Source organism: Epinephelus lanceolatus, chromosome 15 (assembly GCF_041903045.1).
Source record: "Epinephelus lanceolatus isolate andai-2023 chromosome 15, ASM4190304v1, whole genome shotgun sequence".
In the NCBI taxonomy this organism is placed as follows: domain Eukaryota; kingdom Metazoa; phylum Chordata; class Actinopteri; order Perciformes; family Serranidae; genus Epinephelus; species Epinephelus lanceolatus.
The window spans coordinates 44,441,072-44,462,361 of NC_135748.1; the positions used below are offsets into that span (position 1 = coordinate 44,441,072).

At 40.8% G+C, this 21,290-nt stretch overlaps 1 protein-coding gene across 3 annotated transcripts in view; it reads left to right on the forward strand.

The window, feature by feature from the left end:
• The window catches only part of exoc3l4 (exocyst complex component 3-like 4), a 51,741-nt gene that overhangs the window by 2,801 nt on the left and 27,650 nt on the right, over positions 1-21,290 (forward strand). For all 3 annotated transcript variants that reach the window (XM_033643369.2, XM_078175398.1, XM_078175399.1), the window contains 6 exons: positions 10,333-10,458; positions 13,026-13,259; positions 14,896-15,514; positions 18,037-18,154; positions 19,243-19,371; positions 21,009-21,109. In XM_033643369.2, the coding sequence (XP_033499260.2) occupies positions 10,333-10,458; positions 13,026-13,259; positions 14,896-15,514; positions 18,037-18,154; positions 19,243-19,371; positions 21,009-21,109 (1,327 nt within the window). The remainder of the gene's footprint in view (positions 1-10,332; positions 10,459-13,025; positions 13,260-14,895; positions 15,515-18,036; positions 18,155-19,242; positions 19,372-21,008; positions 21,110-21,290) is intronic.

Here is a 21,290-nt window from a genome sequence, read left to right on the forward strand (position 1 = left end):
TGTCATATGAAGCTGTAGCCGTCAGTCCTTATAACACAGCATACATGTATTTTTCCAGTTCCGTAGTATGATCCTGGCAGCATTGAGGAAGCCTGCAAGGGCAAACCCAAACCCAAACCTTCGTAAGTCCAGCTGGTAAAACAGATTTGTCACCGAGAAGTCAGAGATGAGGCGAGCTTGGCAAAGGTTGGTCCAGCCACTCCTCAGTTGACCCAACCACTGGGGAAACTAGCTGACAGTCCCATATTTCATTTCATTTCATTTCATTTATTCCTTTTGACTCCTCCCCGGGGTATAAGGGACAAACAACAAAAAATAACATTAACAAATCAGGACAGGCGGCAGCCAATGCACAGCAAAATAAATAAAACAGAATTTGTGTACATACATAGAAGTCAAAGCAAATCAAGAGAAACTATTCAAGATTTTCTTTAAAAGTTTCAACAAATTTGACAAAACCTTTACTTTTTGAGATGACATTAACTTTTGAAACTTATAAATATTTGGATTTGCTCTATAGAACTGTCTGACCAACTCTCTTCTCTCTTTATCAAAAAAAGAACACACAAATACATAATGATATTTGTCTCCTCGATTGCCAGTCAAACAAAGAGTACATTTCTGGGGGACATTTTCACGATCATACCTGCGTTCAGAGATAGGTAACTTATGATTTCCACACCAAAACTTAGACAAACAAACTCTTTCGGCAGGTCTTAACATAATCAGATAAGGTTCAAAAGTGAAATCAGTTTTAAACAATTTATAACTATCACATAAAGGGTTACTTTGCAATTTCTCATGCCATCTCTGTAGTTCCATATCAGATAATCTACATTCAATCATTAATTTTAAATATTTAGGGTTCATCCGTCCAGCGTCATGCCATAAGTACGATAAACCACAATCATCAAAAATATTTTTAACTTTGGAAATCCATTTACACTGAAAAATATTGTCATCATACAAAATCTTGAAAACAATAAACACAGTCAAAGAGATTTTTGCTGTATTATGACTAATTAAATGGACCCAAAAGTTAATCATTCTCATGTTTACCTTTAAATCTAAACTATTTCGACCAAACTCTCCATAAATAATACAATTTGCTGTGCGTTTATTAACATTAAGTAAACGTTTCAAGAAAGATCTGTGAAGCATTTCAATTTGGTCAAGTTTATGAAATCCCCAGACTTCACTTCCATATAAAAGAAAAGACACTATAAGCTGGTCAAATAACTCACATTGTATATCAACAGGTAACTGTAATCTAGTAATTCTGTTTTCCAAGCAGAATAAAGCTCTTTTAGCTAGTTTAACTTGCTTAGCTATTGCTTTATCAAATCATCCATTAAAATTAAATAACGTTCCAAAATAGTCATACTCAAAAGTAACTTCTAATTTATCTGAACCAAACTTAAATTCTGGGAGTAGCAGTAATTTCCCCCTAGAGAAAATAACAACCTTTGTTTTGTCTGTGTTGACACTTAAATACCAGTTTTTACAATAAGAAGCAACTGCATTTAATGTGGCCTGTAATTCTGAAGGAGTTTCTGCCAGTACAATCGTATCATCCGCGTAAAGCAGGACATATAATTTCAAATATATCCCTATTTCACCATTCATCATATTGCGGCATTCAGTTGAGAAAAGTTGAAGTCCGTTGTACCATTGGCTCACATATTTTTCAAAGTCATTTAAATATAGTGCAAACAATAGTGGTGATAAATTATCCCCCTGACACACTCCTACATTACATACAAATTGTTCAGATAAATCATAACCAGCTCTAACACAAGATTTGGCATTCTCATAAATATTATGTATCACATTTAATACTCTTCCGTTTATACCAAGTGCAACTAATTTAAACCATAGTGATGACCTATCTACCAAATCAAACGCTTTTTTTATAATCAACAAAAGCACAATACAGTTTTTTTTTTCTTATAGAAGTACCATTCAACCAGTGAGTGAAGAACAAAAATATGGTCAAGGGTTGAAAAGCCTTTCCTAAATCCTGCCTGCTCTTCTCCAATAATTCTTTCAGACTCTATATAAGCAGTTAGTCTGTAATTTATTACAGCCGTAAAAAGCTTACCAATACAACTAAGTAAAGTAATACCTCTGTAATTTTCAGGATCATCTACTGGTCCCTTGTTTTTGTATAATGGTTTTATCACTCCTAAACACCAGTCAGTGGGGACTATACCTGTTATCAGTACCAAATTAAAGAATTTTACTAAAATATTCAGCATTTCCAAAGGGGAGTCCTTTATATATTCATTTGTAACTTCATCGATACCATTTACTTTTTTATTTTTTAATTTTTTTACCATTCGCTGTATTTCTTCCAAAGTAAACAAATCATTTATGTATTCATTTGTAGGAGAGGTGACTTGTCTGAGGTCAAATTGCTGGTCTTCTGGTGTACAATTATAACTCGATTTTTGGCTGAGTTTCTTAAAATATTCAGCAAAGATTTCTATAGATACATTTCCTAATCTTCCAGATGGTTTACCTGCATTTAGAATAGACCAATATTCATTACTATTAGATTTCTTAAGTGTACGAAGTTTCCTATGTAAAGAATCATAGAATTGCCTTGAACATTTCTGACAAACATTTGTCCAAGGGATCAACACAAAAATAGATAATCTGTGCTAACAAACAAGCTGACACTATGGCATAGTCAATAATGCTGTTACCATTATAGTTAAAACAGGTGTAACACCCAATGCCTTTATCAGACCCAAATCTTCCATTTACAATCTTCAACTCTAAACTTTGACATAAGTCAATTAGGCTGTGACCGTTATTATTAGTCATTAAATCTTCACTGACCCTCCGTAGATCCATCAAAGAAAAATCATTTATGTCGCTGTTTAAAAGCATTTCGCCATCAAAAGACAGCCCATTTCTAATATTCGTTCCTACGTCACCTACATTTAAAGAGTCACTCAGAGTACCAGTTCTTGAATTGAAATCACCCAACATCACTATTGGTAAACTGTATTTACTGTTCATAAATGAAATATCTTGGGAAACATTTCCAAAATAGTCCTTGTTGAAAAAAATAGATCCTTCATGTGGCACATAAACTGTTCCCAAGATGAATTCAAACCCAAAAGCTGCTTTGGCCACTTTAGTCCACAGGATGGAGTCAGAAGTAGTGTCTTTTATCTCCTGAACATACTTTGCAAACTCATTTTTAACTAAGAGACATACCCCATGTATACCACCATGTTTATAACTTGATTTCTTCTTTTCTAGCACGAAAGGAGTAAATCCATCACAGTCTGATTTACAGATATTATCTGTTTTGGTCTCTGTTAAACAAATAAAGTCATAGTCTTTAATGTATTCTGTAAGAATCCCAAGTTGAAATTTAGCACGTAATCCACACACATTTAGTCCAAGGAATTTGATATCTGTCTCTGGTTTAGTCTTAAATCGACCTGAAGAATTTTTACAAGTTACATCCTTGATACAAGTTGCATGTAGTGAGGAGTCAGCGCTAGCCTAGGGGAAGTCTACATAAATCCCGACACTTTGGGCTTTTTCTGCAGACCATCCCAGTTTGGACATTAGCTCATCACCGGAGTAGATGGTTTTCTTCACCTCTTGATCGTTGTCCTTAATGATGCAACAGATGTTACCGTCCATTGTCCAGGCTCTTTTAATCTCTGGATCCATCCTCACTTGTCTCAGGATCTTTCCTCTCAAAGGCGTAAGGTCTTCCTCAATAAAGACTCTGTTTTCCCCATCAATGCTCCTCAGATGTTTTTTGTTTCTCATAATTTGAAGTTTGGTTTCATACCTGACAAACTTGACAAAAATGTTTCTGCTGCGGTGTTGATCTTCAGCCTCGTGCACTCTTCCACGTTTCCCTGGCAGACGGTAGCTTACGCTGATGTCCTGCTCTTTCATCTCCACTCCCATCTCGGCTGCCAGATCAACTACTACTTTCTTTGTGTTCTCACCGTTTGTTAACGGGATTCCTCTAATGATAATGTTTGTCTTGCGAGTAGTTTGCTCAACTTTGTCACACTTAAACTTCAATTTACTTATCTCCATCGCAGCTTTGGTTGCTGCTTTCACAGCTGACTCTTGTCCTCTTTTGATCATGTCCATGTGTTTTTCCCACTCTTGGAGCAAGAGTTTAGTAGATTCATTTACAGCCGCCGTCACTATGGAACTTATTAACGGAGTCAGCGCATCTATAACTTTCCTTTGATGCTGACTGCCTTGTGTTGTGAGCGCTGCACGTAGTCAGCTTCTTCTTACTCAATCCGTCAGCCAAAGCACTCGTTCCGTCGGCAACTGCCTTGGTAACTGCATCAGCTATCGATTCTTGAATACTTTCATTGATATCGTCCGTATTTTCTTCGGTTCCTCCAAACTCTCTCAGAGCAGCGAACCTGCCGTCACTCGGTGCCGCCATCTTGTTTGAGGTAGAGAAATATGAGGTGTAGAAAAGTACCCATAGAGTTCTACATTTCCAGCATTCATCACTTTGAATTAGACCAAGTCTTTTAAGTCTGACTGGAGTCCAGTAATACCTATGAATTATTTTAAAATGTAGGAATTTACTCTTGCTGTCCCTTACTGACCAACCCATGTTATGGACAAACCTCTTGTTCAAGCTCAGTATCCAGGTCCCTTTGCCATATTGTCCTCAGACTCTCACTTTTACCATACAGATCATTCGCTGCCATATTATAAAATACAGGTGATAATTGTACAACATTAGGAAGCTTTAGAAACCTTTGCAATACACTTTGATCCTGTTGTGCATTGTAACCCAAAGACTGTACACAGCTCCGCATTTGGAGATATTTCCAAAAATCCTCTTTATCAGTTAGATCATATCTATCCTTTGCCCCTGATCAAATACATCAGCGATTGTGGCTAAGCCTTTAGTGTGCCACGCCCTCCAACATACAGTTTTCTTTCCTATTTTAATCGCAGGATTTTCCCATATAGACGAGTAACCCTGTTCATATTGAGACAAACAAAACATCTTATGGATTTTGTTCAACACATCTCGTGAGTGCTGAAGTAACGGATTAGTGTCCCCTCCAGGAGGGGACTGTGATGGTTTTTGGGACAGAGCATCTATAAATCTAAAAGGGGAGGTAAGTGACCTCTCTATCTCTACCCAGCCCAGATGTGAACCATTCCTTGACCAGTGTTTACATAATTTAACCATTTCAAAGGCAGTGTTGTACAATTCTATGTTCGGCAGTGCCAACCCACCCCACTCTCTAGTGGTGAATAATTTATTCAAACCAATCCAGGGTTTCTTCCCACTCCACAAGAAATCCCTGACTATCTCATTATACTGCTTAAGCACCGACATAGGAAGGTTTAAGGGTAGCATCATATTGATATAATTAATCTTTGAGGATACCATAATTTTAACTGTATTAATCTTTCCCCATAGAGATAAATTCAACAACTTCCACTTGGCAAAGCTAGTCTTAATATTTTGTAGTATTGGATTAATATTAATTTGAACAATCTCCTGAAAGTCTGTGGTCAATCTTATACCCAGATACAATTGCCAATTAAATTTCTAGCCTGACATCTCAGAAAAACTCTCAATATTCATGACACTTGGAAAAGAAGAAGCTGGGTCTGAAAGAAGCAACACAATATCATCTACATCTTATTTTGGGGAGTTTTTCCTGATCAGCTGTGAGGGTCCTAAGGACAGAGGGATGTCGTATGCTGTAAAGCCCTGTGAGGCAAATTGTGATTTGTGATATTGGGCTTTATAAATAAAATTGATTGATTGACTGATTGATTGATGTGCATTTGTCTTCATCTACACATCTCTGACTTATACAATTTTTCATAAAAACTTTTGAAGACTTTGTTGATTTCCACATTATCTGTTAAAACTTCCCCCTTATGATCATTAATTGCTGGAATTAAAAAGCTAGCATCTTTTGGTTTCAGTTGTCTTGCCAATAGTTTGCCAGACTTCTCTCCACTTTCATAGAAGCTTGTTTTTAACCTGAAGAGGGCATACTCCGCTTTCTTATTGGATATCTCATTGAGCTGATACTTTAAGTCACAGAGTTTTTTAAACTGATTATAACTATAGCGTTGTGACAGCTTATTTTCCATGTTCTTAATCTGAGATTCAAGCTCTTTAATTCTTGTATTAGTCTGCTTTTTCAGAGAACTGGTATGTGAAATTATCTTGCCCCGTACATAAGCCTTGGAGGTTTCTGTCCCTAAACTCTCCGTTGAGCCAATATTATGATCAAAGAAATCCTTGAGATCAATTTCCAGGGCAGTCTTAAATGTGGGGTCTTGAAGCAGCGATGTATTTAGTCTCCACCTACTTACCCTAGATCCACTGGATTTAATCATCATGCTTAACTCTACCGGAGCGTGATCAGACACAGCTATCACACCAATCTTACAATCCACCACTTTCTCAATAATTTCTCTAGAGACCAGGAAATATCTATCCTTGAGTGTGACCTATGCATATGTGAAAAGAAACTCTTTTTCTCTGGGATTTACCAATCTCCATATGTCAACCAGACCAAATTCATCATCATTTGTATAGCTAATCTGTCCCGTGGCACATATTTATAATATGTTGTTCGGTCTAACTGGGCATCCTGCACCCGATTGAAATCCCCAGCAATTAACATCTGAACCCCCCCCCCCCCCCCCCCCCCCCCCAAATTCTCCCATAGTTTTGTTAACCATATGAATAAAATTGCTATCCTCCTTATTTGGAGCATACACATTACATATCAATCAATCAATCAAAAAATCAGTTTTATTTATAAAGCCCAATATCACAAATCACAATTTGCCTCACAGGGCTTTACAGCATACGACATCCCTCTGTCCTTATGACCCTCACAGCTAATCAGGAAAAACTCCCCAAAAAACCCTTTAACGGGGAAAAAACGGTAGAAACCTCAGGAAGAGCAACTGAGGAGGGATCCCTCTTCCAGGACGGACAGACATGCAATAGATGTCGTACAGAACAGATCAGCATAATAAATTAACAGTAATCCGTATGACACAATGAGACAGAGAGAGAGAAAGAGAGAGAGACAGAGAGAGAGAGAGACAGAGAGATGCAGGACAGATGGTAATGGTAATAGCTTACCACAACATTAATGAAAGTAATAATATTATAGTTATAATTCATATGTTAACTTTTACCCCATCAATAACATTCTATCCTCTGTAGCGGGAGCAGATGTGTAGTAGGAACATATGTGTGAACCTAATTATGTGGGGAACATATATGGTGAGGGACGGGGGGTATGTGTGTTATTGAAGGAACGTGTAAATAAAGAAAACTAAAGAGCTACGTACGTTACCCGTCTAGATCTCTAAACAATCCCTGAGCACGACATGTTACACCCTCATCATCCTTTTTTTGACTGAGTACAACTAGATTCACCTTCTTATGTACCAATATTGCCAACCCATTCTTTTTGCTATTAAATGAATTGTGGAACACCTGGCCTACCCAGTCACGTTTAAGTTTGTCTTCTTCTTTGCCCTCCATGTGTGTCTCCTGAATCAGTGCTATATCCGCTTTGTTAGATTTTAGATAGCTCAACCATTTCCTTCTCTTTATAGGATTTTGGGACCCATTACTATTCCATGAAATCATCTTTATATATTTAGCCATTGGACAGCATAATATTATCTAGTATTTAGTCGAGCGTGTGCCTGCATAAGAGGAGAGTGCCCACCTCTTTGAGTCATCACCTGTGCTGTGCATACCACATAAAAACATAAAACACTGTACTAAGCAAACCATAAGGAACTTTAGAACACTAAAAATAACCCCGTTATCTTTTCCCCCTTCCCCTCAACACCCCTTTTTCCAAAAGGATATTGCACATGGTCCGTGAGGCGCAACAACAGGAATCCTGCCAGAACTCGCTCCCCACCCACCTTAGATACATATTACTCACATGTCATAAATCTGTAAATACCACCCAGTTTCACACTGGGAGGAAGTTATAACATCCTCTTTTACAAAAATCCAATTTTAAAAGAATACTCTGACGATTTGGGAGTTATGCCCTTTCTCTATCATTTTCATATTGAGCTAACATGATGGATATCTTTTTTGTGTCTGTCCATCCAGTGGCTGGGTCTCAGCGGTTAGCATTGCGGTTTAGCTTGGCGAATACTATTGAAGTCTATAGGGGGTCAGTAGCCTACAGTAAAAGTCAACAAATAAACGTTACAGAAACCCTGAAGCTGGCATTTCTGCACGTGCATTTAAAATAAACAACTTTAAACATTAATTTGAAAAACAAGAGTCCTTTTTAGTCGTTTTGGAAGAAGTTTGATACACGGAACTATAGTGTGTTTACGCCCTGCGCTGTGATCCGTGGAGGGATACACCGGTGAGCAGGCACAGGCACAGACATAGCCTGTAAACAAAACTCAGTTCTTTATTTAGCCTAACTATATCTCCGGACTATAGTAGCTGCAATGGACAACTTTGAATGCGATTTTGAAGTTTCTTGTAGCGGACACAGATCCAGAGCCATACCTGTTTAAGCTGGAGTATACAGATGAGGATCTCCAGGTGTTGGACGCTGAGTGGGCAAGAAGAGAGGCTGAATCCTCCGAGGCAGCGGAACAGCAAGGGGCCGAGGGGAGACGGAGGTCAGGGGAGGATTGGTGGTGTAGCTGTGGGGCTTGCCAACCTATGCCTACAGAGGTGGAATCATTTTGCTGCACAGAATGGGACTCAGTGCTACCATCGTTGGGGAGATATATCATCATCATCATCATCATCAGGAGGAAAACTGCCGCAGAGAGTGCATCACAAGGAGTGAAAACTTTGCAGCAATCACTAATCCTGGTGTGATTGAAACATTTATTCATGTTCCTAAGATAAACTGGAAAAAACGCCCCAGGCCTGCAGGAGCTGATGGACAGCTTTCAGTCGAGTGAATAATATCGCTTTATAATGCACATTTACAGTGCCTTTTCATCTAGCATGAGAAAAGTTACCTAAAATTGAATTGTGTGCAGCTTGTTGTAGAAATGGGTTATGCCTTGAATGTTATCAAGTTGCAATTATACATTTTCGAGGTATGATCGTCCGTGTCGTCTCTTTGTTTGCTTTTACCGAGGGCCTAGCGTACCTGCCTCAGAGCCAGCTGCAGCTGTTGCTCACCGGTGTATCCCTCCATGCAGGGCGTAAACACACTATAGTTCCGTGTATCAAACTTCTTCTAAAACGACTAAAAAGGACTCTCGTTTTTCGAATTAATGTTTAAACATGTTTATTTTAAATGAATGTGCAGAAATGCCAGCTTCAGGGTTTCTGTAATGTTTATTTTTCTTTTACTGTAGGCTACTGACCCCCATAAACACCAAGGCTACGGATTATACTCATAACCTGATATTGTGGACTTAGACTTAGACTTCTTTAATGTCCATCAGACTTTACATAAAATGGAAATTTGTCTTTGACAGTGGTATAAAAAACACACAACACAGACAACACTATGCACAATAAATACATATAAATAAGAATAAATATAAGTAAAATAGACAATGAAATCGGTCCAGTTTGCTCCAGAGAGGAGTTAAAAGATAGATGGGCATGAATAAAAATGCATAAAGTGCCTATACAAAACTAACTGCATAGTAAAATTATCTGGGCAGTTCTTTGTTAAGGATGGTCACGGCTGATGGAATGAATGACCGCTTGTAGCCATTGTTCCTTGCTAATGGGACTGCAAGTCTCCGGCCTGATGGCAGCAGCTGGTAAGCACAGTGGAGGGGATGAGTGGGATCTTGATAAACCTGTAATGCCTTTTTAATTAAAATCTGTGAGTACAACCATGTCCATCACCTCTCTGTCGAGGCCATCAGGGGCCATAAGGGTCTGGTTGGGTTGGGGTCAGCTGTGTGCAAGCTGTGACAAGCAGCAGGTGCGACCATTGTAAATCCCTGCAAAACTGAAGAGTGAAGCTTCATTGGTTGATTTTAGTTGTTAGATTCAGAGCATGTGCTGTCTGTGTGTCTGTCAGTCAGTCTGTCCTGTGGGTTTTATCAGAACACACGAGGACAAATTTATTTCTCTAAACTCAGCAGTGACTTCTATTTTGAAGGTGGACTTTTATTTTGAAAGTGTGGATGTGAGTCAGACTGTGATGTTTACATTCCTCAGGTGGGTCAGAGTGAGGTCATCGACAGACGTCACGTTCAAACACAGTCTGTAAATATGAACCTGAAAGACTAGACTGAGGCTGATATCTGACGCCTCAAACACTGTCCCTCTGTCTGTCTGTCTGTCTGTCTGTCTGTCAGGTCTCAGTGCTGACTCTCCAGTGATGTCTCCTCTGAAGACCATCGGAGGTCTTTTCCAGAGCACACAGGACAATCAGAGCGACATCGATGCGCAGAAAGGCAAAAGTCTGTCGCGTTCAAAGACAGGTAAAAAAAAGTCTCTAAAATCTGGGCCAGGGTTTAACTTTCAGTTTCATATCAGTGACAGGAAATTAAAGTTTGACTGATTTTATTTTTTACATTCACTCCGTGGATAAAAAGGATCCAGGTTAGTTTAAACAGACCTGTAATGGTTTCATTTGTTTCTGTCAGATATAAATATGATGTTATCATGTCGGATGTTCATGTACGTAAAAACAATCCCTGAGAGTAAAACCCTCAGGAGGCTTCAGAAACATTACATTACATTCACTGCTACATGTAGTTACACGCTAACATCAGGGAAACATTACATTACATACACTGCTACATGTAGCTACACGCTAACATCAGGGAAACATTACATTACATACACTGCTACATGTAGCTACACACTAACATCAGAGAAATATTACATTACATACACCGCTACATGTAGCTACATGCTAACGTCAGATAAACGTGTCCTCATTTCTGACGTTAAAATTGCAGATATCAGATCAGACTAATGATGAAAATGTCTGAGTGTGTTAACAGGCTGTTATTGTGACCTTTAAAGGGATGGTGTTTGGGTTAGTGCCGCTGTACTGTGATACAGTCGTTCCTTGACTGCAGAAACAACAAGATGTGGAAGACCCAGAAATGCTGACCAATCAAGGCAGACTGGGCTTTTTCAAGAGGGCAGGGCTTAAAGAGCCAGGAGACTAAAACAGAGCGTCTCAGACAGAAGGTGAACACGTGTTTATCACAGACAGAACAAAGACAATAAACATGCAAGCAATAATAGAAACTGTAAATCCAGGTGTGAACCTGACGATGAGCAGGAAGTTCACAGCTGACAGACGGCATGAAGATGGACTGTCTGTTTTCACCGCAGAATAAACCATCAGTCTCAAAACCATTGTGTGATTAAGATTATGTTAGAGTGGTGCAGGACATGTATGAGAGCTGTAGGACAGTGGTGAGGTGTGCTGTAGGTGTGACAGAGGAGTTTAAGGAGGAGGTGGGACTGCATCAAGGATCAGCTCTGAGCCCCTTCTTGTTTGCTATGGTGATGGACAGGTTGACAGGTGAGGTCAGACAGGAATCTCCATGGACTATGATGTTTGTAGATGACATTGTGACCTGTACTGAGAGCAGGGAGCAGGTGGGATGAAGGTTAGTCATAGCAAGACAGAATACATGTGTGTGAATGAGAAGGACCCAAGTGGAATGGTGAGGTTACAGGAAGTAGAAATAAAGAAGGTGGAGGATGTTAAGTACTGAGGGTCAACAGTCCAGAGCAACGGAGAGTGTGGAGAAGAGGTGAAAGACATGTGAAAGCAGGTTGGAACAGGTGGAGAAAAGAGTCAGGTGTGACGTGTGATAGAAGAGTAGCAGCAAGATTAAAAGGAAAGGTGTATAACACGGTGGTGAGACCAGAGATGTTGTTTGGTTTAGAGACAGTGGCACTGAGGAAAATACAGGAGGCAGAGCTGGAGGTAGCAGAGATGAAGATGTTGAGGTTCTCTTTGGGAGTGACGAGGATGGAGAGGATCAGGAATGAGGACATCAGAGGGACAGCTCATGTTAGATGTGTTGGAGATAAAGTCAGACTGAGATGGTTTGGACATGTTCAGGGATAGTGAATATATCGGTAGAAGGATGCTGAGGTTGGAACTGCCAGGCAAGAGGCCAAGAAGAAGACCACAGATTTATGGTTGTAGTGAAAGAGGACATGAAGTCAGCTGGTGTGTAAGAAGAGCATGCAGAGGATAGGGTTAGATGGAGGCAGATGATTCGCTGTGGCGACCCCTAAAGGGAGCAGCCCAAAGAAGAAGAAGAAGTCACACGCCAGTGTCTGACACACCTGTGTTTTACTCAACGCTTTAAAGATTTAAATCTAATCTGATGGTTGTGTTTGATTCAGTGATCTGAAAATCAGAATGGTTGTGTTCTCGTTATCTCAGCATGAGTTATTTATATCTACACAGGGAGCAGGTCCTCATCTACAGAGATCACCATGTTGCACCGCCATGTTTCTACAGTAGCCCAGAGTGGACAAACCAAACACTGACTCTAGATAGAGACATTCATGTGTCCACACTCCTTTGTGACGACAGCGTCAGACAAACACAGATTATTTTTCCTGGTGTAAATCAGCTGCTCTGTTTGTTCCTCTGTGGAGAATTCAGCTCCTCAACACTGAAGGAATTCTGACCAGGAGAAGTTTCAGATGGTTGTAATCTGTAATCAGTAATTAGTAATCTGTAATCCTTATGGATATGTCACAGCGGAACTCTAAAGAGGAACCTGAACGACACAGAGCTGTTCTGACTGATCACACCTGAGTTTTAATGATGAAACAGCCTGATGATGGACGAAGGTTCAGTCTCACTTGTCCCTAAATTAAAGACGACAGTGAAGTGATATTAGCCTGCTGTAATCTGTTGCACAGGACAGACAGTCTGAAGATTATCAAAAAAACAATCACTTTTTAACATCTCCGGGGTTGTAAACAAACAAACAAACAGGCCGCAGTGATGAGGACACCACACATCATGTCTGTGTCTCTATAAACTGTCTTTCTTTTTCAGATCCAAACATCTCTGCGTTCGGTGACTCACTCATAAAAAAAGGAGCATCAATTCGTCGAAGTCTGACATTTAGGAAGAACAGATCCACACGGGGGCAGCTCATCACCGTCTCTGAGGGCTCGGCGGAGGACAGGAAGGAGGAGAGACAGGAAGAGGAGGAGGAGGATGAGGAGGTGAGGGAGGAGATGGAGGAGTCGTACACGCTGCCAGAAATCCCTCACACACCGCTGTCAGGTACAGTCTGACCTCATTTGTCCACGACATGCTGTGTCTCACATCCAAACGTCATCTCCTCTTCTGTCAAATGACTGTTCTTTGTTTGTCCACCAGGGGGCAGCAGACCGCCAAGTCGTTACATAGAGACGAGACACCGTCTCATCTGTTGACTCTGTGTTTATAACGTTGCAAGATTTGTCTCATCTTGAATGTTCACTGATGATTGAGGTTTGACACTTTGAGACTGTCCCTCAGTTCACAGGGACGATGACACATGAAGATGTTTGTTATGTGTTCAAACCTTTTCTCTGCTCATCTCCCTAAACAACTTCCTGTCTCCTCCTCCTCTAACCCTCTGTCTGTACGTTCAGCTCGTCTGTCTCTGTTTAGGCAACAAAAGCTACTGCTGATGGTGGACGCCGGTATCTCTGTGTCTGTCCTCCCTCAGAGAGAAGACACTGTTCATAGTAGTCTTATTCCTGGTCACCACAGTCAGTGTCTGTCCTCAGAGAGGAGTCTTGGCTCTCTGATCTCTTGGGGATGTCCAGGGGACTCACAGATTGTTTGACAGGACAGATGAACTGATCAATCAATCTATCAATCAATTTTATTTATAAAGCCCAATATCACAAATCACAATTTGCCTCACAGGGCTTTACAGCATACGACATCCCTCTGTCCTTATGACCCTCACAGCTGATCAGGAAAAACTCCCCAAAAAACCCTTTAACGGGGAAAAAACGGTAGAAACCTCAGGAAGAGCAACTGAGGAGGGATCCCTCTTCCAGGACGGACAGACGTGCAATAGATGTCATACAGAACAGATCAGCATAATAAATTAACAGTAATCCGTATGACACAATGAGAGAGAGAGAGAGACAGAGAGAGAGAGAGAGACAGAGAGAGAGAGACAGAGAGAGAGACAGAGAGAGAGAAAGAGAGAGAGAGACAGAGAGAGACAGAGACAGAGAGATGCAGGACAGACGGTAACGACAGTAGCTTACAACAACATTAATGAAAGTAATAATATTGTAATTATAGTTCTAGCTACTGTGGTACAATATGTTGAAAGTATGTATTAATATCTGACAGTATACATATGTGACAATAATCATATGTGTATGCACATATGTGCACAACCACACACGTCACACTATCCAGGCACCGCTGTAATACAAGTTAACCTGAGAGACAGTGGATAATAACAGTAGAAGTATGACTAATGATAACAGCAGCAGCAGGAGGCAGGAGAGAGAGAGAGGGAGAGAGAAGGTGCCCGGTGTATTATAGGGGGGTCCTCCGGCAGACTAGGCCTAAGTCAGCCTAACTAGGGGCTGGTACAGGGCAAGCCTGAGCCAGCCCTAACTATAAGCTTTATCAAAGAGGAAAGTCTTAAGTCTAGTCTTAAATGTGGAGACGGTGTCTGCCTCCCGGACTGTAACAGGAAGATGATTCCACAGGAGAGGAGCCTGATAGCTGAAGGCTCTGGCTCCTGATCTACTTTTGGAGACTTTAGGGACCACGAATAACCCTGCATTCTCAGAGCACAGAGTTCATGAAGACAGCATCAGTCTTCCCTCGTCTGTCCCCTGTCCTCTTTCCTTGTATTGACCTGTCCTCAGAGACTGTCTGTCCTCTGTCTTTGTGTCTCCAGTGATGCAGATCAATAAGCTGATAGAGATGGAGGTGTTGGAGGAGGCTCACCTGAACCTGCTCGCCCTGCGGCACGAGTTCCAGCAGCAGCAGGCACGGTGTGGCGAGGATTCACCCATGGAGCTGGCCAAGAAGGAAAAAGACCTCAACCTCCTGTACAGCGAGCTGAGGAACAAGATCAATGCCATTGTACGCGACTCCAACTCTCTTCCCTCCAGAAACAAAGGGCTGCTGGTTCCTGTGGCCCGAATCATCCAGGAGGAAGAGAGTAGGGTGGAGGAACCCGGTGGGCTTCAGGGTGGCTGGATGGAGACCTGGAGGGAGGCGGTGGGCGAGGGCGTGAAGGTGAAGGTGGAGAGCATTCACCTGGAGTGTAAGGACCAGAACGCATCCTGGTTGGCGGTTCACCTGGGGCTGTTGGGTAAAGCCATCGTGGAGGACTTGGAGAAGGTAAAGCGGGAGCTGCGGTGGTCATACCCGCCCAGCTTCAGTGTCTTCAGCACCTACGTCAGGAGCTACCACAAAGTCGTCGGGCAGCACCTGAAGAAGCTGGAGCCACAGGTGACGGAGCTGAAGGACCTGCACATTCTGCTGGACTGGATCATCAACCGCTACAGGAGGTGAGTTGTTTCATCAGGTTACTGATTCTTAATATAAAACACCAAATCAATCGATCAGCTGCCGGCGTGATGTCTCTACTTCCTCCGTAAGCAAGTCACAGTCAGTATAAACACACTGCAGGTTACACACATCAATCTGCTGCTGAAAACATTCCCCAGCTGTTCTTCCTGTGAGTTTGATAAAAAATGACAGGGACCAGCTGTTTTTTGTTGTTTTTTTCTATTTGTAACCTTCATTTATAGATTTACCTCGGACAATTTGTTTACAACAAAGAAAGAAAAAGAAATCATCAATGCTGATGAAGCAGAAATCTGAAAAGACTAAAAACAAAATGGCTGAACATGAAAGTCCCCCCCCTTCTCGTGCTTAGCCCCTCCCAACAGATGACCAAAAGCACATCACCCCTTCTACAGTGACACAGTATTTCACCACCTCATCCACCTCCCTCCCTCCGCCTCACTCCGCTGTCCCTTTCAATCCACACATGAAATAAGAATTAACTGCTACCCACCCCTCACTCCCTCCACCTCGCTCCATCCACCTCACTCCATCCTCACGCTCCCTCCGCCTCGCTCTGTCTCTCGATGACTTGAGGTCAGTTCACAGCCTTTAGCAGGTATTTTATTGTGAACACAGCTTCCAACTACACACACCACAACAACAATGAGACAGCACAGCAGAGCAGTTCATCAAACATTCTTAGAGTTTTTCCTGATCAGCTGTGAGGGTCCTAAGGACAGAGGGATGTCGTATGCTGTAAAGCCCTGTGAGGCAAACTGTGATTTGTGATATTGGGCTTTATAAATAAAATTGATTGATTGATTGATTGATACTCTTTCTCATACAAACATCCTACCTAATTTTCCGTGTGTATGTTTGTGTGATTTCCTGCCATTTCCCAGAACTTGTTTTACCAACACAATGTTTGCCAGGTCACTTTGCTCTTAGACTTCGCCCAAAGTGAGACTAGTCAGGATTATTAAATTTTAGTAAACATGTTTTGCTTCTAACTTTGTCTTAACTGTCAGACATTTCTAGACCTTTGGCCACCACAGCTGCTTCACCTGGAGGAGAACAGGCAGCGACCCTGGAGTCGGACCTTCAGTCATAGATTTAGCAGCTTGAATTCAGCCAGTAGAAACTCTTCAGATCCCTGTGTCACAGTGGGCGGGGTTTAATCTGTGTGATAGCAGCAACAGAAAGTTTGCTGATCGGAGCACTCCGCCGGCTGAACGTGAAGTTACTACGGCTGCTGACTGGAGGTCAGTCTCTGGAGCTGCTGTTCAGTCTCCTCACAGCGAGGCAGTCTGTTGGAGTAAGGGCAGAGTGCACTGTGACTGGAGCAGTTTTCTCCCAGTGAATTTCATATGATCAAAGGTTATTAACACTGAGCCGTAATTCTTATTTTATCCTGGTCATATTAAATATTTAGCCATTGGGTTTTCACTGAGTCCCATGTTTTTTCCAATCAGTGGAGCCAGTTGGTAAATTAAACTTTTACCAAACCGCGTAGGAAGGACGGCAAACACATTCTTGTTTTCAATAAAAGCTTTCAGTGCAGTTGTTTGTTCTGCTTTTAAAGAAAATGTACATTCCAGTTCGTTCAACACATTTACCATAGGCAGTTTCAAAATCAGTAGCCATGTTGGTTGTTTACGAAATGCATTCACTCTGCTCCTTGTCCCTCCTATTCTGATGACGTGCCCACCCCAAAGTAATAAACGGTTGTGATTGGCCCAGTAAGCTGCATGGCCAGACTGATCTGTGGAGCGAAACAGAATTTGAGCTTGCGAGATTAGGATGGTTTCACCAGGGTAGGTGTGTATATATGAATTCACATAATGTATGTAAAGTTTTAAATGTCACTGTGAGGGCACTTGAAATTTCACTGTATCATTGTATATAGTGACAATGAAGGCATCTTATCTTATCTTACAACGCCCTGAATGCAAGCTGTAACAGAGCAGTGTGTGTTCACTGAATCAGAGCCTGAATATTTATGAGGAAATGGACAGACAGACAGACATTGTTTTAAGACGGCCTGTAACAGTGTTTAAAAATCATCTCTGACAGTAAAGATGTGCAGACACATGTTAAAAGGATCAAGAGAGGGCGACGCTGCTGCTGCTGACATGATTTGTTGAATCAGGTCACGACTGAACCAAAAAAACTGAGCTCAGCTCCAAACAACATCCGGAGAGCAAAAATAAACGGATGAAAACAGAAGCACAACATTCTCCAGAGGCCAAAATGGAAAAATTGAAATTAGGTTGTGTCCACGTGTCTCTCAAATCAGAAGAAAAAAGACACGTATGTGAAAATAAACTCTGGTTGGATTTTTAGGAAACTTTTAAGAATCTGAGGATCAGTTAACTTCATGTTTCATCACAAAGGTTGAGGTGAAATCTGAACCTGTAGAGCTTTGAACTTGATTTCTTCCCCGACATAAAGCAACACGTCATCAGCATCCGTAAGCTGCGACAGTAAACATTGTTAAATGTATCTGGTTTCATCCTGACAGTGAGAGGATCATGGGAAGCGTTTCCCTGCAGCCAGACATGAAGGACGAGAGCGTCGCTCTGCAGCTGGAGGACGACCTCCTGAAGCAGCTCAAAGACAAGTACTGCTGCAGAGTGAAGGTGAGACGACTTTGACATCACAATGTCTGACAGGTTATTTATTTTCTCCTAAGCAGATTGTTCAGTCCTCCGTGTTGGAATCAAAATGTTTATTTGATCCACAAGATAAAAACCCCTCTTGCACTCAGAGCTTCATCAGGTTAGATTCAACATGGAGATAATGAATTTGTCAGGACACGAAGAGCCCAAAAACACACTCATAAATTCAGTCATTTAAGACATTTAAATCCAAAGTGAAGGAAAATGTTGTCTCACCGTCAGAAACAATTTCAAATTTAGTGACAGAAACAGAAGAAAGAAAACACGAGACAAACGAGCAGCATCACATCTCTGACAAACTGGCGAGGAGTGAAGGCAGATTTATGGCGGTATGTTGTCTCTACGCCGATGTTGTCTTTATCTGGACACATCTCCTCCACAAGTACAACATGCTAACGTTATGAGCACAAGCCTATGGCATTTTACATTGTGTTAATTAGCTTGGCAGCTAGTGCAGTTTCCCTCTGCTTATGTGAAGTCGGGATAAATCACACAGTGTAGGGGCTTTGTTTTCTTCACAGCTTATTGTTTATCTGTGAAATCAGAGTAAGGTGGGCGGGGCGTTCAGGTGAACAGATGGGCAGGTAGTCAGGTGAGCAGGTGGGCAGGGCAATCAGGTGATGGTTAAAGGAGAGAAAGTCCGAGGACATCTGGTGGATGGATGTTTTTCTTCCAACCAAAGAATAAAATCATGTTTCCTAAAATAAGATGAAAACATTTATTTTAATTTTAAATCAGAATCTAAGTTTCATTCTTTTTGCTCAGATTTCAGCCACAGAGCCAAAATCTAAATAAATAAAATGTAGTTATAATAAAATATGAACGTGAGGATTGATTTGTAGGAGACGAGCTGCTCTTCAGTTTGGACACTTTAATTTTGGCCACATTACAAAAGTAGAAAAACTCTGAAGTGAATTTTTAAGACACTAAAAGAACGCCTGTGACTGAATCCAGTGGAAACAACAATAATTAAACATTTGAATATTATAAGTGAGAAGGTTCAGATGAGCTCAGTCATGTCTCAGGGACGATCCTGTCTCTGACTGCAGGAGGACATGAGGTCTTCACTGGACAGACTCATTCAGCTGGAGAATGAGGAGTTTTGGGCGCACAGCAGGATTCCAGAGAAGGACGACGACGGTTTCTTCAACTCTCAGGTTCACATGGACGTCTGGACGGTAGGACACAGTCAGCTGTTTGACCTCATGTGATGTTTCAATTCTTCTTCAAATGACTCTTTATTAAAGATTCATTTTTTTCTAAATGAAATCCAAAAATCAGAAACCTTTTATGTTAAAAATATATTTCATCACCAAAGTCCCGTCAAAACCACTGGACATTTAAATATATATATATATATATATATATATATATATATATATATATATATATATATGTATGTGTGTGTGTGTATATAACTTGATATTAACAGTCGATGACTCTATGTAAAATAAAAAGCAGATGTACATTCACACCAGTGGCGGCTGCTGGTCTGTCAAACAGGGGAGGCTCACTTTAAGTTTACATCATAACATGTGTCATATTGTAGTGAGGCAGTAACTTATAAAAGGAACATTTAATTGAAGCCATTTTTCAACCACACTCATGCCACAGAACCACAGCAACACACACCTCAGAGATTCACAGATGGGTTTAACGGTGAAAATGAGCCGTATGGTTTATGGAAATAAGGAACTCTGGATGGCACTCTGTCAGAAAACTCCACTCACAAATATCCGCATGGGACTGAGCTCGAAATGCGAAGCGCTGTCAATCACAAAGGGGTTCAGCCTTTTAGACAATTCCTCCAACCATCATGCAGACACCGAGCGTCCTCTCCCGCCTACCGCTCCATCAGGTCCCAGGGAAGCTGAGCCTTTACCCAATGACCGTCTCGCTTTGCTGCATGAAACAAACCTGCTCAGCGCTGTCTCATAGGAATGCTTGGAGGCTCCACATCCACCGCGCTGACACGAGAATGTATGACAGGGAGATCGCGTTTGAAAACTGGTGATAAACAGCTGACGTTTGAATATCATAGTCGTGATGTGAAACGCATCCTAGCACACGTTTAATGCAATGTCTTGTTTTAATGTAAATTCAATAGTGCATATTTGACCATTTCTTCTATGAACTTTTAGGGGAAGTTCAGCCTCCCTTGTTGTCTCAGAGCAATTGGCCCTGGTTCATACAGGAGGAACACAGTTTTAATTTAAATATAGAAACTCACATTTTTTAACTCTTTGAATTTTAAAAATGTTTTAAAACAAAACACATTGAATTTTATTCCTAATAATAATAATGACAATAAAAATGATAATAATCTTTATATATAGTTAATTGTAAATGCAGTTATTAAATAAATGCGTGTCAAGGTTATGTTTTTGTTTACTTTTGTTTTTATTTGACTATGTTTGGTATTTATTGTTATTTATTTGTGTGTATTGTTGGCATTGTTACTGTTTGTTTTTAGTGGGACTTTTAGTTGTATTTATTTATTATTATGTATTATTATTAATATTATATATTATTTATTTGTGTGTTTTGTGTGTGTGTGTGTGTGTTGTTGCTGTTTGACTTGCTGAACAAACATCCCGTTCAAAAGTCAGATGGTCTTTCAGTTGAAGTTAAATGACTCGTGGACATTTACTTTTTGATGCAGTGCTGTGATTTGACCACAGAGGGGCAGCAGAGAGCTTCATTTGAACTGTCTCACTGACACTGAGTCTGTTTAAAATAAAGTATCTACAGGAAGAGAAAGAAATGTTTCATTCATATGTTTCTTTATTAAACTGTGTGTTTTGTGTTTTTACAGAAAGTGAAGGGAAACATTGTAAACACTCGACTCATTGATGCTCAGCTGGAACAGGAAGTGATCTCATGCTGCCTCATAGAGCTGAAAGAGTTTCCTAAAAGGTTCGTTAACAAAGAGACACACTGTATGTTGAACAGATGTCGGGTCGACATCAGTATTTAGAAGATGTGCATTATTTAAAACAAAACAACTTTTTGGTCCGAGTATGAACAGATCTGTGGGAGATGTTTTAAATGTACACAGTTTTCAGCTGAAATCTAATCTAATCTGATCATTTGAGTC